This window comes from Mya arenaria, chromosome 13 (assembly GCF_026914265.1).
Source record: "Mya arenaria isolate MELC-2E11 chromosome 13, ASM2691426v1".
Classification (NCBI taxonomy): Eukaryota; Metazoa; Mollusca; class Bivalvia; order Myida; family Myidae; genus Mya; species Mya arenaria.
The window spans coordinates 36,635,296-36,653,502 of record NC_069134.1 but is presented as its reverse complement, the minus strand read 5'-3'; the positions used below and the strand labels follow the sequence as shown (position 1 = coordinate 36,653,502).

The window sequence follows — 18,207 nt, the reverse complement described above, 5'->3', positions numbered from 1 at the left end:
TCGTCTGGGATGAGCATTCATGGATCAATATTACAGGATCCATAAATTGGAATATCTAATTGTGTAATGATATCAATCTACTTCAGGAATATGAATAGCCATGGCGTTAAGTATTGGACATAAGTGACCAAAGGTAAAGGCCAGATAGACTCGTTTGCTAGATTTGTTTCTCGATCACTTTAAAATACATGTTTTTCATATGGGCCTTATTGTGGCATCGCTGAAGCGAGGCGTCTGATGAATCGGTAGTCTGGTATTTAAGGCCGAGTTATTAATAAAAAAACTCGTTTAATTAATCGTACACCGTTTTGTCAAAGTTTAATGGTGAATTGTTTTGAAACGCAGCAAAAAATTGTCAAGACAAGGAAGTAAAGATTTTTGTAGCTCCTTTAGCGCGCTGGAAGAGAACACACAAACAAGTTGATCAATATGTTTAATAATTAGTCCTCTTGTTTTTATTTTTAGAACAAGGACGGCATCATTTTTTTATTTTTTTATAAGTCAAAAAGCGTAGCAGACAAGACTTCGGATATCTGGTGTTACCCTGTCACGAAACGGCATGTCAGTAACTCCCCTTTGAAAATTTGGTTAAAGCTTTAATATTTCTCTTAGCAAACAAAAGGCGATGTCAGACATAATGAACCGGTACGCATTTCGACGGGAAATAGTACTTTTCTTTCCGCTATTTTTTCTTTCGGTCACGAATAGATGTAAACAAGCATGATCAGCTAAGGATGACAGAATCAGCCGGGAGATGATGACATAAATATGGCCACATAGATTGACACCTAAATGTGTCATGCGTTAAAATAGATAAAAATAAAGTCGTGGTCTATTTATACCTCGTTTAATTTGAAAACACAGTAAATAAAGCGTGCCAGATCGCCCTAAACTCTGACAATATTTTGGATAGGATTGCACGTTAAGTTCGTTTACTTTCGACCTTGGTCGTCATTATGTAAATATGTTTATTATATCTTTTTATATTTCAATTTGTTTTTGCTTTTTATATGGAGAGTGTTAGAATTAACTGAAAAATATTGTCATTTGAATGGTAAATAAGTCCATAAAAATTCTAAAAAGTTCGATGAGACTCGGACACACCCCCTGTACCAGGAACTTGAGGAAGATCTACATTCTCAGTTTGATCTCAGACTTCGTCACACTGAGATATGTTATAAATGGTACCAGTAGCTTACTTTCATCGGGCTCTGCATAAGACGGCTGTGCTGTGATATTTGGAGCTCTTTAACTGGATAAAACCAGAGTCCAAATAATTGTATGTTGACAGATTTTTTTAGGATTTTTGATATGGCATATCCTTCACGTACAAATTGTATTTAAAGATACTTTTAAAACAAAACATTGAATTTCAAGACATAAATTACAACACAATATCAACTTCAATGTTGAGCTGATCATCAGTTATAACGCATGATCTTGTTGGCTGAGATATTAATACAGCAATATTGAAGATCCAGATGTAAATGTAGATCATTTACAATATATATGTGTCATTCAATAGGTCGTCAACAGATCTTCCTGCATGCAAGGACGATTGTGTGCTTTATTGAAGAAGACCATTTTGTGGTTTGATATTGTATCAGGGGGAAAAATACAAAGCTGGTCAAATTTTTATTTCTTTATCATGAAATTATAATTCACATAATAACAACTATTTATCATTTTTCTGTGCAGATTGACAACTACATATGTCAAGGAAGTAGTTATTAAAGTCATTCAAGGAGACAGACAATGTCTGGATTAAGAAAGGAAGAAAACCAGGGATGGCCAAACAATGTTGGCATTCTGGCCTTGGAAGTTTACTTCCCCTCACAGTATGTGGACCAATCTGAGTTGGAGGAATTTGACAGTGTCTCCAAAGGCAAATACACAATAGGACTTGGTCAAGACAAGATGGGGTTTTGTTCAGACCGAGAGGATATTAACTCACTATGTTTGACTGTTGTCCAGAGGCTAATGGAAAAGAATAACATAGACTATACTAATATTGGAAGATTAGAGGTAGGGACAGAGACGATCATAGACAAATCTAAGAGTGTGAAGACTGTTTTGATGCAGCTGTTTGAAAAGAGTGGGAATACTTGTATAGAAGGCATAGATACAACCAATGCATGCTTCGGAGGAACTGCTGCTTTGTTTAATGCTGTGAATTGGGTTGAATCCAGCTCATGGGATGGTTTGTATTCCTATCAAAATCACTTCTTTTTGATAAGTGTCAGCGATATTGCTCTATAGCTCATAACTGTTTGTAGAATTGACAAGATAAATAATATTCTGTAATTTGGACTAATGATATGTTGCAACCAATGATTAAGGATGTAAAGTGTTGCTATATAGATGGGACATGTATTGGAAACTTACATTGTGAACTTGTGACAAATGTTTATCACCTATGTTTCCAATTTGAATCACAAAGAAAAAACAGTCAATAGAACTATGCAATTTTAGGAGGGAGCTAAAATAACCATTATACTGTGTTTTTCTTTATTTCTCAGGCCGGTATGCGCTAGTTGTAGCAGGGGACATTGCTGTATATGCCACTGGCAATGCTAGGTGTACTGGAGGGGCAGGGGCAATAGCCATATTGATAGGACCACAGGCCCCAATTGTGTTTGACAGAGGTAAGATGAGTTCATTATACCAGGCTGGTATGTCATTGGCAATAATTGTGGCACATACGTGGTCTAATGGTAATATACTTTACTGCCAATTCAGTAGTCAAAGGTTCAACTCCCCAACGGAACACTAAAAAAATACTAAGCATCTTCCGAAAGGGACGTTAAATGGGGGTCCCGTGTGACAGTGCTATACACTGGTGCACATGAAAGAACCAGGGTAGCTCTTACCAGGGTAACATTCTGTCTGTGCACTGTGCTCCCAAAAGACTTAAATGACTAACAATCTTACCGGAGCACTCACCGAACGTGCAAGGCTGGATGGTGAGTATAAATAAGCTTACACAACACCACCGGCATTGCTTGGTATACTAAAGGGACAGTGGCAATAGCCACGCTTATGGGACCTCAGGCCCCAAAAGTATTTGACAGAGGTAAGATCTGCCATTGCAATACTGGTTTCTACTGGAGGGGCAGGTGCAATAGCCATGCTGATAAGACACTGTTTATTTTGATATTACTTTGACATCTTAGTATTATGTTTCTAAGGAGTATCAAACCTTTTAGGAATAGTCCCTTAATCAATCCCTGACAGTGGCTCATTTTGATTGCAGTTTAAACATTGACACCATTTATTTCTCCTCTGACAGTAATAAGACTCCAGCATATTTTATATACAGTTTCAATCTTTAGATGTCTGGAATATTGTGAATAGATACCTGCAGTTATTTCAGTGGGTTTGAGCCCAGGAGTTATTCCTTGCAGACACGGTACTGGTTTCTGCTTTAATAGGTAATGTCCTTATCTTATAATTGTCCTGTTGAGCGGAATTAAGGTAGTCGATACTTATTAAATAGGAAGTAAAGCAAATCCTGTCTTTGTATTTTTAGGTTGCCGGGCCACCCATATGCAGCATGTGTACGACTTCTACAAGCCAAACATGGAGTCTGAATACCCGGTGGTGGACGGTAAACTCTCCATTCAATGTTACCTGCACGCCCTTGACAAGTGTTATGACAGACTCACTCAACAACTTCAGACAGCTGGTATTATGAGTAAGTGTGGACAGTATAAGGAATTACCTTAACAATGTTAATTTTACGTAAAACATCTCATATGCTATGTACAATTTAAAAACTAAATGATTGTCAGTTGTTGGCAAGGGCGAAATATATTGTTCAGTGCTTGTGATAACTTCAACAATTGCAACAAACTTCAGCAATCTGTTCAGAATAACAATACATACAGTGTGTTGTAAATACCAAAATATTTATCAAATTAAGCTTCATTATCAACTGACAAAGAAGATAAGTAAGTGTCACACTGTCCCATGTGGTAAGTGTCTTCAGAATGTTTTGCTCACAATGAATTTGTACATGTGTAATTCATTGGTGTACGTGTGCATTGTAGTTCAAAGTAACGTCAGATTTTTATGTAAATAGGCTTGCAAATTCTTACTCTTCAGCATCTGCAAGACTAACAAAGTATATTATTTTCTGCTTTTATACAGTCATGTGAAACATTTAGATTTGCTTGATTTTAAATGATACAATCCTTGTCCAAAATTTCAGCATTGCATCATTCTATTAAATTTCGTCAAGTTAAAATTATGGCTAAGGATTGCTTCATTTAAATACAAGCATATCAAAAATATTTCACAAATAAAAGCAGAAATTAGCATATTCTTTTATAGGCTAAGAAATATTTTCATATCTTTTCTGTAGAAAAAAAATATTTCGAAATTATCGTCTCTTACTCATTCACATCGGTTGTGACCCGTGGTGACCCATGTGAGAACCCCTTTAGGTCACATGATTCCTCACCTAGATCATGATGAAACACAATGTATCTATAGTTAATAGCTACCAACTATACTCTATGTCTTCCAGCATCTCCGAGGCTGCTGGACAATGCTGATGCCTTCATCTTTCACTCGCCATACTGCAAACTGGTACAGAAATCTGTGGCCAGACTCATGCTGAATGACTTTCTCCGACACCCAGGGTCAAACTGTACAGACTCGTACAACGGCCTCGAGACTTTCAGGTTGGTGATTTAAGTGTGTCACTGTGTGTATTGTAGATTGCTGCTGAATGACTTTCTCAGACACACAGGATCCAACTGTACAGACTCATACAACGGCCTGGAGACTTTCAGGTTGGTGATTTAAGTGTGTGTATTGTAGATTGCTGCTGAATGACTTTCTCAGACACATAGGATCCAACTGTACAGACTCGTACAACGGCCTGGAGACTTAAAGGTTGGTGATTTAAGTGTGTCACTGTGTGTATTGTAGATTGCTGCTGAATGACTTTCTCAGACACCAAGGATCAAACTGTACAGACTCATACAACGGCCTGGAGACTTTCAGGTTGGTGATTTAAGTGTGTGTATTGTGGATTCCTACTGAATGACTTTCTCAGACACCCAGGATCAAACTGTACAGACTCGTACAACGGCCTGGAGATTTTCAGGTTGGTGGTTTAAGTGTGTGTATTGTGGATTCCTACTGAATGATTTTCTCAGACACCCAGGATCAAACTGTACAGACTTGTACAACGGCCTGGAGATTTTCAGGTTGGTGGTTGAAGTGTGTGTATTGTAGATTGCTGCTGAATGACTTTCTCAGACACACAGGATCCAACTGTACAGACTCGTACAACGGCCTGGAGACTTTCAGGTTGGTGATTTAAGTGTGTGTCTTGCAGATTGCTGCTGAATGACTTTCTCAGACACACAGGATCAAACTGTACAGACTCGTACAACGGCCTGGAGACTTAAAGGTTGGTGATTTAAGTGTGTGTCTTGCAGATTGCTGCTGAATGACTTTCTCAGACACACAGGATCAAACTGTACAGACTCGTACAATGGCCTGGAGACTTTCAGGTTGATGGTTTAAGATTTAAAGCTGCACTCTCACAGATTGAAAGTTTTGACAACTTTTTTAATGTTTGTCTTGGAACGAGCCAATTTTTGCGAAAATGCATGGACACCCGTGATATAAGACTGCTGTCAAAAATCAGATAGCAGGTTTTCAAATTTATGTTAAGTTATATGTTTTATGCATTTTACTTAAAGCATTATTATCTTTTAGCCATAAATCATTAATTTTCGAATGGAAATATAAAAATCTGTGATCTGATCTTTTGTCAACAGTCTTATATAACTGCTTGTTAGATATTTACGCAAAAAATGGCTCATTTTTTGATACATAAATAGAAGTTGTTAAAATTGTTAATCTGTGAAAGTGCTGCTTTTAAGTGTGCGTATTGTAGATTGTCTAGACTATGCAAGGTCCTTTTCACAATTTTCTGTTTTGGGACCTTTTTGACAGGCCTAAAAATAGCATTGCCTTTATTTTATCATCTGAAAGGAAACAATTTACAATACATGTAATTAGATCAATAATTTAATTTTTACTATTTAAAATATTGGTTGTGAAAAATTTGAAATAACCGTTATAAATACGGTCCCAGAGTTGATGTAACATAATGTTCTATGTCTTGTTCATCACTGTGACATAATAACATCTCTCCTTTAACTGTTTAGAGGGGTAAAACTGGAGGACACGTATTTCAACAAGGAAATTGAAACTGCCTTCATGACGGCCAGCAAACCTGTATTTACCCAGAAAACCAAGCCCTCCCTTCTCCTGGCCAACCAAGTGGGAAACATGTACACGCCAAGTGTCTATGGGGGATTAGTGTCTTTCCTTATCAGGTAATTTACCTTTCATATTATGTGGCGTGAGACCACAGTTATTTTTACTATATGTTTCATATAGACACTAACCTGGCTTTTGACCTTATACACGTCCCAATTGAAAAAACAAGGACATGGCATCTCTAGAACAATTCAAGACACAAAATATAATCGTAAGAAAACACCATGTTGACCATTGACCCGCCTGCCAAAATTGAGTACAAATACAAAATTATACCGCCAATGAGTCAATCGGCTACAAACAACTAATTTTCAGACTTCCCCAGGCTATGATATTTCCAATATTTACACTGGAAACTATTGATTTCTGCAAAAGAGTGTCAAATTCAGTTCAAGTTCATTCAATTTTAATAAAATATTGATATTTGAACACAAGCACTCTTTTTTCTGTATTAACATCAGGATCTTGGTCAACGAGGGGCAGATAACTGTGGTCTTGAGCCATGTAATTCAAAGTCTAAAAAACTCATTGGTAACCAAGAATGAGGCATGTTTGCTTCAGCCTTGTATGGCATAAGGCTAGTTTTCATAAACCATCATTCTGAATTAATTTCCTATGAACATTTTACTTATTTAAGTATCTCACTGGCCCAATATAAATGTAATTGCTTCACAATGTAAAAAATACTTAATTTTCATAGAATCTGGCCCAATATAAATGTAATTGCTTCATAATGTCAAAAATACTTAATTTTCATAGAATCTGGCCCAATATAAATATAATTGCTTCATAATGTCAAAAATACTTAATTTTCATAGAATCTGGCCCAATATAAATATAATTGCTTCATAATGTCAAAAATACTTAATTTTCATAGAATCTGGCCCAATATAAATATAATTGCTTCATAATGTCAAGAATAATTTATTTTCATAGAATCTGGCCCGATATAAATATGATTGCTTCATAATGTCAAGAATACTTTATTTCATAGACTTTTATCAAAATGTTTACTCTTTAATGATAGCAAGAAAATACTTATGAATATATCTTAGTAGGACTATTAAAAGTTAAAGAAATCAACTTAGAATATAAGTATGAACTATGTTTGATTACCAGCCATGTCATAATAAAAAAATACATTCATAAGTTTGATGCGGGTATTTTGTGACGGTTTGCTACTTGTGTCTTACATGATGCGGCCTTACTGTTACTGGTGAAGGCTTTGAGCGGGAATGCATCTTGTTAGTTAACTGAAATAGAGCCCCTTGAATAGAATATAACAGTATCAACATAAAGATTTTAGTTTTGGTTTATAACATGATGTCATGACGACTAGACACTAAAATCAGCAAAAAAAGTATTCCCTCAAAACAAGGCTTGAATTGTAAATACATTATAAGCTAGTATGAGACCGATAATACATCACTATACATGTTAGGAAGAATATTTTCTCGCTGCTTCAGCTGGGTTGACCCGTTTTAAAATAGCCCATAATGGTTTCCCAGTTTCTTATTATTCTAGTGTGTATATTTAGCATGTGAAACTCATGTGATAAGTACAGATACTTATACCAACCCTATTTTTAAATTAACTGGGATTTACCTGTGTCTAGTTCCTTTAATACATGTATATATCTTGAAACTTTAAATACTGTTACTGCTTTGGCCTTAAAGTTATGCTATGTTCATCACTTAATAGACAAATGTTTTCTTTCAGCCGACCAATACAAGAAATAGCTGGATGCCGGTGTGTTCTGTTCTCCTACGGGTCAGGACTGGCGTCTGCTTTGTATTCACTGCGGATCACAGATGACCTTTCACCCCTCTCTTCTCTCACTCGATTGGTCAAAAACATTAGCGATGTAAAATCATGCCTTGACAGAAGAAAGAAAGTGAGCCCCAAGGATTTTGATGCCTTGATGAAATTAAGGGAGCAAACACACCATAAAGGTACAATGTTCAAGCGTTAGGCACCATCCTTCTTTAAATCCGTTATTTCCAGAGTATGTACATGTGATTTGATCTTCTCCATAATCATTGAAACTTTGTTACTGATAGTGGTCAAAATTAGCAGAAGCCCGCAAGCCCTGCAGTGGTAAAATGCTTTCTGGGCTTGCTCATATTCCTGGTTTTATACAGCATTGACTATACTGAGATTTTTTTTTGCTGCATTTAAATAAATTCTGTTTAGTTGAAGCAAACAACGAATATTTTTAAGTCAAGCAAGTGACAGATCGATTTATAATTTTGGGTCGAAGTTCGTCGTCATTTTCAGTCTAAACCATATTCTTTCTTCTGGATTATAACAATAAGATTCCCTATTTCTGTTTGTTTTTTATAAACATAAAAGATAAAGAAGGCCCCCAAAACAGTTATATATTGACATTAATTTATTCTTAAAGAAACAAACTTTATTACATTCTTTTATCTTTTCTGTCTATAGTTAAAAGCATTCTAGTTAATTTCTAGGCAAAATTGAAATTCCCAATTTTAGTCAAAATGACTTATTTTTCCCAATCAGAAAGACCTCGGCACCGTTTCCAAAATGGTGAGGAAAAAAACGCTGTTGTAAGTTCATATATTTGGCTGAAAATTGAGAACCTATATTTGAGTGCTATGTGCTTGAAATGTAAAACAATTTTATGGAAACTAAAAAATGTAGCCAAGGTGATAAAAATCTTTGGACTTGTCAGGAACAAAAATGAATAATTAATGTAATTCTGAAATATTTATGTAAAAGAAAGATGACATGAATTAAAATCTTTATGATTAAGTATTGGTGGAGTGAGCGTAGCGAAGAAGTCTATCTTAATCATTAAGATTTTAATTCGGGTCATCTAACCAACTTAGAATACCACCTCATCGGCTGACACATTGTCAAAGCAAATTCTGACGCAGGGATTGTGTATCAGATGAGTGGCAGTGGGTGGACCTTTAAACACCCTCGAAAGTTGAAATTGCGATTTCGTTGGCTGTAAATGTTGGTTGTATTCTAAAAATATATATTAAATAAAACATTTTATTGATTCTCTTTTCCTTGGTTTCAGCTCCATACTCTCCAGTAGGGGACACCGACAGTCTTTTCCCTGGCACATGGTACTTGATGAGTGTAGATGAGAAATTCAGACGACAATACGATAGGAAACCCCTCCATCCTCCAACAGAGGCTGGTGATAATGGAGTGGACAGTGGGGCATCTTGATAAATACCTAAATTAGACTTAATTTGCTGGGAGTGAAAACAAGGAAATCCCTCAATCTTCCAACAGGAACTTGAGATAATGTTGCAGTCAATTGGTCACAGTAATAAGTACCTAAATTATACTTTATATGCTGGGAGTGAAAACAAGGAAATCCTTCAGCTTCCAAGAAGAACTTGAGATAATGGTTCATAATAAATACCTAAATGAGACATTACATGCTGGGAGTGAAAACAAAGAAATCCCTCAATCATCCAAAAGAAACTGAATATAATGTTGCGGATAATGGGGCATTGTGATTTATCACTAGTTTAGACTTCATAATAAAATTAAAAGTAGAAATGAATAAAATTAATAGTAGAAATGAAAAAAAAAAATTAGGCTATTTTTACAAAATGTTTAATATGATCGCTATGTGTGGTCCAATCACTTTTGTGGTCCATGAACTTTTCCAGGTTTTGCTTAATGTTAGTTTTTTTTCTCTTAAAATATTTGCTTGCTTTGTTGTAACTTGTCTCATAGTCAGTTTCCTGTTCCAATATACAAAAAGGGACACTCGTATTAACGATCCCATTGAATGATCACCTTTTTCACATGGTATTATTGATTCTATGTAGTGATATTATTCATTTAGGGTCAATTGTTTTAATTATTAGTAAGACACAGCAAGTTTGAATTTGCAAATAACCTTTTAAATTAAATAAGTGATCTTATCAACTTTAAGGGACTAGACACCAAATGATACATTTGTAAGAAAAAAAGAAAATTGTAAAAAACTTTCATAAAATTGATATTGTTGTGTACGACACATTGAATCTTAATTACTGATGTATCACATTGCTTACAACACATGCATCTTTCGCAGTTTTTGCGTATTTGTCCAATTCGAAATTTACTGGGTTTGTCTACCATATTGTCGGTGTCTGTACTAATCAAGTGACTTTCACATGCTAAATTTCATACACTAAACTAAGAAACCATTATGTGCTATTTTTAAACGGGTAAACACAGCTGAGACAGCGACAAAATATTCTTTAATCATGAATTGATGATACACAAATATTATAAATGATATGTCCCACCTGCCTCCTTAAATTGAATACGCATTGTTCAAGCCCCTGCAAACTAAGAATTTTATAAATCTGCCCCCAAAATGAGTTCATCTATATGAATATTATACTGTTGGCTCCCAGTGAAACAGGGAACTCTTTAGAATGGACTTGGGATAAAATTAAATTACTTATTCATTTATTCAATATATACAAATGAAATTTCTTAAAGTAACTAGTGGCATTATGCATATTTGTAGCAAGGACCATAACTCTTCCTTTACTACTTGTTGAGGTGTTCCTTTTGATTGTATAAGTAAAATTGATGTGCATTGGCAGCTTGTTTTGGTGCTTCTTTTAGAGTTTTACCAGTGCCGATGGAGGCAAGGCCATACATATACTCATATGTCAATGTTATGGAATGAAAGACAAGTAAATGCAAAAATGGTACTTTTCAGCAGAGACAAATAACTAAAAGATGAACATTCCGAACGTGCACTTTTTGTTTACACAAAGTTTAGGATTAGTGCCATACTGATGTTACTCCATCAATTTTTATACAGAATTGAAACTGTCTTACACAAAGCCTGCAAATACAGGGATTTTGTTTATTCAATGCATTTATCGCCTTTTATCATGTGGTGAATTTCTTGCATTCTGATTGGCCATCCGAATGGGTGTTTTCTCGAAAGAAGCGCGAAGTTGAGCATATTAGAGAAAGTATAAAGAAGTTTTTGTACCAAAATGCAAAACTTTTTTTCAATGGGTGCCGTCGATATAGAGTAAAATTGTTTGTTTTAGTGTAAGATTGTAATATATTTCAATGAGTGAGCACCAGAATCCTTATTTCAACTGGTGAATTTGTGGCCACATAGCTATTAATTGAAAACTGCCATTTATAAAGGCGAAAATATGTTTTATCTGTACACAAATCATATGTGTTTTTGTTTGTTTTGATCATTAAAGCTGCACTCTCACAGATTGAACAGTTTGATATTTTTTTTATTTTTTGTCTTGGAACGAGCCAATTTTTGCGAAAATCCAAGGAAACCAGTTATATAAGACTGCTGACAAAAAATCAGATTGCAGATTTTTTTATAACAGTTGAAAAATAGAAAATGTATGCATTTTTCTTAAACTGTTAGTAACGGTTTAAGCCATAAAACATTAATTTTCGAACGGAAATATGAAAATCTACGATCTGATTTTTTGTCAGCAATCTTATATCGTTGGTTTGCAGATATTTACGTAAAAATTTGCTCTTCCAAGACAAAAAATAAAAAAGTTGTTAAAATGGTCAATCTGTGAGAGTGCAGCTGTAAAGTCAAATGAGTTGATCATAATAATGCATTTAAATGGATATGTTTCTTTTAAGCATCTAACAAGTGTAAACTATATTGTACTACACTGGCTTTGTATTTTTAAATTTCAATATAGTAATGCATTGTCGACCAAACATTTTTTTCAAATGTTTTGTTATTTGCTTCTATGATGAATATGAAGTAAAACTGGTCGGCATATAAAACAGGATAAACCCATGTAATGTTATTAACTTCATATACATATATAATATATTATATATTTATGTAACACTATATTTCATAAAGACACCTGTTTATATATAGTTGAACTTAATGTAATTAAGATTGGGTTCAATATTTGTTTTGGATTTAATGCAATTAAGATTTTTTCCATTTATGTTATGCATATTATTATTTCATGTATACGTTTTAATAAAATGCATGATAAGATATATTCTTTCGATTTTGGTAACTAATAGAGGAAAGGCAATTAATACTATGGACATTGATTCGATGTATGTATAAGTATATACCAAGTTTGATAAAATAACATAACAACTGAAAGAGATTCACAGCTTAGCATATATCAGTATATAAGGTCAAATGTTAGAAAAAACATGTGAAGTAACTTTCTTGAAACTACACATGTACAAAAAAAATTATTTGGCGAAAACAACCTGGATTAAGTGGCCACCTGTCTTAAGCAGCCACTTTGACCTTTTCCAAAAGGTGGCAACTTAATACAGGTTTGACTGTACATTTTTTACCCTTTCTGCATGAATTTGACTCAGAATGTGTAAATGAAGTCAATGTCAGGTTCCATTATTGGTTATGTCTGGTAAAAATCTGACAACTTCGTTAAACTGTTCTTATGACTTTGTGGCTACTAGAGACTTGTTTTTGAAATCTTTGTAAAAAAAGGTCAAAATGGATGTCACCATGAAATCTAGGTCAAAAGGTCTGGTCGAAAAGTCGGCTACTAAGTAGTGTTTGTAATTTTTTTCTCAATTCTCCAGAGGCCATATATTTTTCTCAAACTTCATGAAATTTACAGTTTTTTATACAACCATGCATAGAACAGGACATATGCTAGATTTAGCTGGGGCGTACTAGTGGGCAGACGGGCGGCGTCCAGTTGGTTGTCCGATTAATAACATAAGAAATCTTTGTCCTATTATCACCAAATTTGCCATATCGCTTTAGTCACTTGAGAGTTATCGCCCTTCAATTATAGAAATAACCTTTTGTTGCTATTGTATAACCAACGAAAACTTATCACTTATTTTGGTCGGAATGAGTATAGGTGTAATATCTCGGACAAGTTCGATAACCACACATATCGCTGTAATAACTCGAGAGTTATCGTCATTTAATTAAAGAAATAACCTATAATTGGTATTGTCCGATCTAAGAAGCATTTGTCCAATCATCACTTAATCTGATCAGAATATTTATTGACCTATTATCGCGGAAAAGTTCGAGAACCAGCCACATTGCTTGAGTCATTCTAGAGATTACTAAAACCGTTCTTGTCTGATCAATAACTACAGAATCATTTATCCAATCATTTAATATCTTTGACACTTTCGTTTACCGGTTTCCCTATCAACACCGTGCCAATGAGAATGACTTAGTATATTAAGTAAATACAAATTTCTTCATAATCTTAGTAAAACAAATAAAATTTAAACTAAACACTATATCACTAGGCTACGTGTTTGAAGAAACAGCAGAGGTTACATTTCTACCTTATCTTCATAAAACAGGGCCTTCATTGCCGTCTTGTTCATCAAAAGATGGTAAACACACATTATTTTATGATGGATTAAAGAAGAGAAGATTAAAACGTTTTCATTTAAAATATTTGAACACTTCAATACGCAAAATCAGTGAAAATTTCATTGAGCTTCCTGCAAGGCTATTGCCGCTTCATGGCGACCGCCTTCGCTGCCTCCGCCACCTCCGCCGCCTCGACGTGATGAACGTCTTCCACCTCCGCCTCTTCGTGATGAACGCCTTCTTCCACCTTTGCCTCTTCGTGATGTACGTCTTCCTCCGCCGCCAAAGTTAAGTCGGACGCCGACTTGACCGGACAACCCTGTCTGCGGACTGTGATTGACGTCCCATACGATGCGAGTGCTCCTTTGCCGCCCGACTCCAACATTCCCTTGTTTTAACATTGACAATTTAAATTTAATCATTTGGGTTTGGTATTTTTGACACGATGGTCACATTAAACAGGGAGTACGTGGCCGGGTCGAATCCATGCCTATTTTACAAAAACAAGCACAATTTCATTTAGTTGGGATTATAAGTATCTTCCATGGCCGAGAGTGTAAAATAGGTTCACCCCGACCCGAGCGTTGGGTGTTTGCGGAAACGAGGTTTACACGAGCGGCTATGGAAGATATTTTTCCCTCGTCAGTTAAACAAAATCAAATTAAAATGATTTTTTTGCTGGAACTCTTTTGTGCGTAGTGATAATAAATGCGTATATGGTTGCGATTTATGCGATAATTCATGGTTGTCATGAATATGCGCGCAGTGATTCTGATTATGTAAATAGTCAAATCGGTCTTTAAATAGTTCTTAGGAGAGTGAAGCATTATAATTTGAAAGGTGCGTGAAAACTCATGGTGACATTTGAAGCGAGAAATAATTATTTAGTTTTCTAAATATGGCCACAAGACAAAGTTTCTATGATGCTACAGACGACAGTCTTCAACAACGGAGGTTATTACAATATGATGACCATCAAAAAAGAGTTCCAAACGGGTATTTGTTTTATCTTTGCCCGTTGGCAATATTAAAAGTATCTTCCATGGCCGAGAGTGTAAGATAGGTTAATCCTGACCCGAGCGTAGGGTGTTTTGCGGAAAAAAGTTTAACCTCGTTTCCGCAAAACACCCTGCGCGATGGTTAGGATGAACATATCCAACACGAGCGGCTATGGTAGAATGCCTTTTCTCCCACCCCAGTTAAACAAAACTAAATAAAAATGTATTTTTTGCTGGAACTCTCTTGTGGTAGTGAAAATAAATGCGAATGGATATGTGATAAATCGTGGTTGTCAATGGATATGCGCGCAGTCATTCAGATTATGGTAATAGTTCTGAGGGGAGCGAAGCATTATTTCTTGAAAGGTGCGTGAAAACATTTTTATGTTGACATTTGAAGCGAGAAATAATTAATAAGCATTCTAATTAGTGCCACAAGACGAGGTTTCTATGATGCTATAGACGACAGTCTTTAACAAGGGAGGTAATTACAATGTGATGACCATTAAACAGGAGTTCCATACGAGTTCTTGTTTTATCTTTGCCCGTGGGCAGGATAAGAATTTCCAGCATGGTTAAATTTTTGGCTCTACTTATCTGAGGTGTGAGAAAGGTTCATCCCAACCGAGCGTAGGATGTTTTGCGGAAACGAGGTTTACCGCGTTTTTTTTTTTTTAAAAATGCAAATTTGTTCTGTCTTTTAGATATCTTTTCGTCAAAAATTGTTCCATTAAAGCTGCACTGTCACAGATTAACCGATGTTGCACATTTTCAGCTGATTATGGCATTAATGCTTTCAATTCAGTCATATTAGATAACTCACAACAGATCATATCTCAATCTCTTCTTTAAGCGTAAGTAACCCATTTAGCCATATCACAATTTTCGAACGTAAAACCTGCGATCTGATAGCAGTCTTATACCACCGGTTTTCAGACATAAACGCAAACTTTGGCTCATTCCGAGCCAAAAAACACCCGTCAAACCTGCCAATCTGTGAGAGTGCAGCTTTAAGGTGAGATAAAAGTTTTAGATTACGGCACTTCGAAAAACTGTTCTATTTTCAAATGAAATAATACATAAAAAGTGTTTTATTCTACCTTGTGTACCAAAGCTCCATCCCTCTCCGTCTCTCCATTTCATAGTTCGGCTAATCTTGTTGTCAGTACCCGGCGGGTTCCAAGTGATCTTTCCGGACCCTCCGACAAGATCTCCGGCAGGTGACACTAAAGGCGATGCCCTGAATGTGAACGGCTCATCATCGGTGTTTAAAGGTGGTAGAAGAAATTCTAATTTTTTGGGAGGACCTATCGTCGATAACAGTTGTGCGAATATGGAAGTTAGCAGATGCAGTACTAACAGCACCACACTCAAAACGCTTATCAGATTCATCTGAAAAATAGAATGTTATTAGAGTCTTCATATACGAGTATTTCCTTCATACACTATTTTTAAGCAATTCTAACTTTCTTAGTGGTCAACATTTTCTTTTGTCTAATAAGAAGGCAGTATTTATCAAGTTGTCAACTACATTTATTTCAGTAAATCAGCAATCAGTCGTTATTGATTTTAAACCAGGTCTAGATGATCCATTTCGTAGTTAGTTTGCACAGGAAATTACCTCTATAAAATTCAAAGTTGTTAAAAATTAGATTTTTTTTTTGAAAAATAAATGGATATGCCACTCGGTCGCTTAAATGCGTCACCAGTATGTTTATAATTCAAATTGTTAATTGGAAAAAAGTCACGACATGTCATTTTAAAATAAAATGATTTATTTAAGTAAACAGATAATTGTTTATTTTTTCAGACTTTTCTGCCGGTGTTGGCACACTATTTGACTATTTATTTTGATAATATATTTATTTCACAAAACTTGTTTAAAGTGACACTCTCATTCAAAATCAGTACATACACATGTATAACAAACATAAATTTTGAGTGATACACCTTTAACTACTTACTAAATAATGAATTTATGGAAAATATTAATTACTGATAACAAGATTGAATGGTGTATTTAATAGTAAAAAGCTCAAAAATATTAAACTATTGGTCAGTGCTAAAAGATTTACTGTGATCTACTATAGTCTCATAAGGTAGAAATACCGTGTTTTATGCTAATATCTTTCAAATTAAACTCGGTATCCTTCATAAGAACCATTGTTTTCGACATTTATCTATCATTTTTGGAATATTAAAACAATATTTTTAAATGTGGTAAATCTTATTTGGGAGTAAGAGTGCATCTTTAAAAAATACAATTATACTTCAATGCTTTTGAAAACCGCACTACAAAGAATGGTTGTATTATGCAGATGAAATAAATGAATATCAACAAGGAAAGTAAAGTTTAACAATAACATGTCAATGTAAATTAAATACTTACTGTTAACAATTCTCTTTTTTTCTCAACTGAATAATTAAATACGTTTTGTTTATAATGTGTTCAATTTAAATCGGATTTTAAAAATCAATTTAATTGTGCATTCAAGACGGATGTTTCATTTATACTGAATTATTTTAAATCGCGACCACATGATGGCAATGATAGGGGGATCATTTCTGTAAAATTCATCCAATGAATGGTCATAGTTTTTGATTGTTATTTTTGTCCATTTTGGGTACATGTTTTCGTGCAGTTTCTTGCTTTGGAAGGACACGTCGATGTATCATCGTCATCAACATCATCCTCATCACCATCTTCATCATCATTCTCATCCTCCTCCTCATCATCATCATCGTCGTCGTCGTCGTCTCATCATCATCATCATCATCATCATCATCATCATCATCATCATCATCATCATCATCGTCGTCGTCGTTGTCGTCGTCGTCATCATAATCATCATCATCATCAGCAGCAGCAGCCGCAGCAGCAGCAGCAACTATAAATATGTCAAAGAGTGTTTAATGGGTGCAGATCTAGATTCGATCAAAACCAAACGGGCTGTTGCAAAATAAATTATAAATTGCGCAATATGCAAAGCCGGATAAATTTAGCAACGTGTTTGTAGTGTGTACAAACCTTACAATGAACTAATTATATTTTTTTATATTGTGGCTTTATATGCAGACGTTTTAATCCGAATTTAAATATCGTTGCATTTGGAAATATGCAATTTCAAAACAAAAAGATGCTTTTACGTCAGACAATCAACAAGTTTAAACGTTTCATCATTGACATACGACGTACATGTACTTTCCTGCGGTCACTTGACAATAACTCATAAAAGAATAACAACAAAAACACAAATTGAATTTATCATTGGATAGAAGCTACGGATAAGTATTTACATTGTTTACTAAGCATATATTATAGACGTGTTCGTTCCTCTGTAATATGTGTTATTTAATGTTTTAAAATCTTTGCGTTTTGATATTGATAATTCATTATGAGTGCCATTGTTCTATTTAGATAATTACTCTTATATTTGCCGATTGATAATTTCTGATTGTAATAAGTATTTGCTATTGCAATTTGTAATCGCCAATCCATTGAAGGTTGCTGATGTTGGTTGCTGTTGGTTGTTGTTGCTGTTGGTTGTTGTTGTTGGTTGTTGCTGTTGGTTGGTT

The 18,207-nt window shown here is 35.0% G+C and overlaps 2 protein-coding genes across 4 annotated transcripts; one reads left to right on the top strand and one right to left on the bottom strand.

Annotated features, from left to right (window-relative positions):
• Positions 1-724: 724 nt before the first annotated feature.
• Positions 725-12,306, top strand: LOC128214813 (hydroxymethylglutaryl-CoA synthase 1-like). Of its 3 annotated transcripts, none has more exons than XM_052921481.1 (8): positions 725-926; positions 1,699-2,200; positions 2,520-2,645; positions 3,530-3,694; positions 4,529-4,685; positions 6,189-6,359; positions 8,023-8,255; positions 9,353-12,306. In XM_052921481.1, exons 2-8 carry the CDS (start codon positions 1,756-1,758, stop codon positions 9,505-9,507), a joined length of 1,452 nt encoding a protein of 483 aa, XP_052777441.1. In that variant the 5' UTR covers positions 725-926; positions 1,699-1,755; the 3' UTR covers positions 9,508-12,306. The 3 variants fall into 3 exon arrangements, with proteins under 3 accessions (XP_052777441.1, XP_052777440.1, XP_052777442.1); XM_052921480.1 differs by having other exon boundaries at positions 725-958; XM_052921482.1 differs by lacking the exon at positions 725-926 and adding an exon at positions 992-1,279.
• A 1,383-nt stretch (positions 12,307-13,689) lies between these two features.
• LOC128214999 (uncharacterized) lies at positions 13,690-17,128 on the bottom strand. Its single transcript, XM_052921733.1, has 3 exons — positions 17,021-17,128; positions 15,732-16,023; positions 13,690-14,021 (listed from the first exon to the last, which is right to left on the bottom strand). The coding sequence occupies exons 2-3, from the start codon at positions 16,021-16,023 to the stop codon at positions 13,753-13,755; spliced, it is 561 nt and encodes a 186-aa protein (XP_052777693.1). The 5' UTR covers positions 17,021-17,128; the 3' UTR covers positions 13,690-13,752.
• Between the last annotated feature and the right edge of the window lie 1,079 nt (positions 17,129-18,207).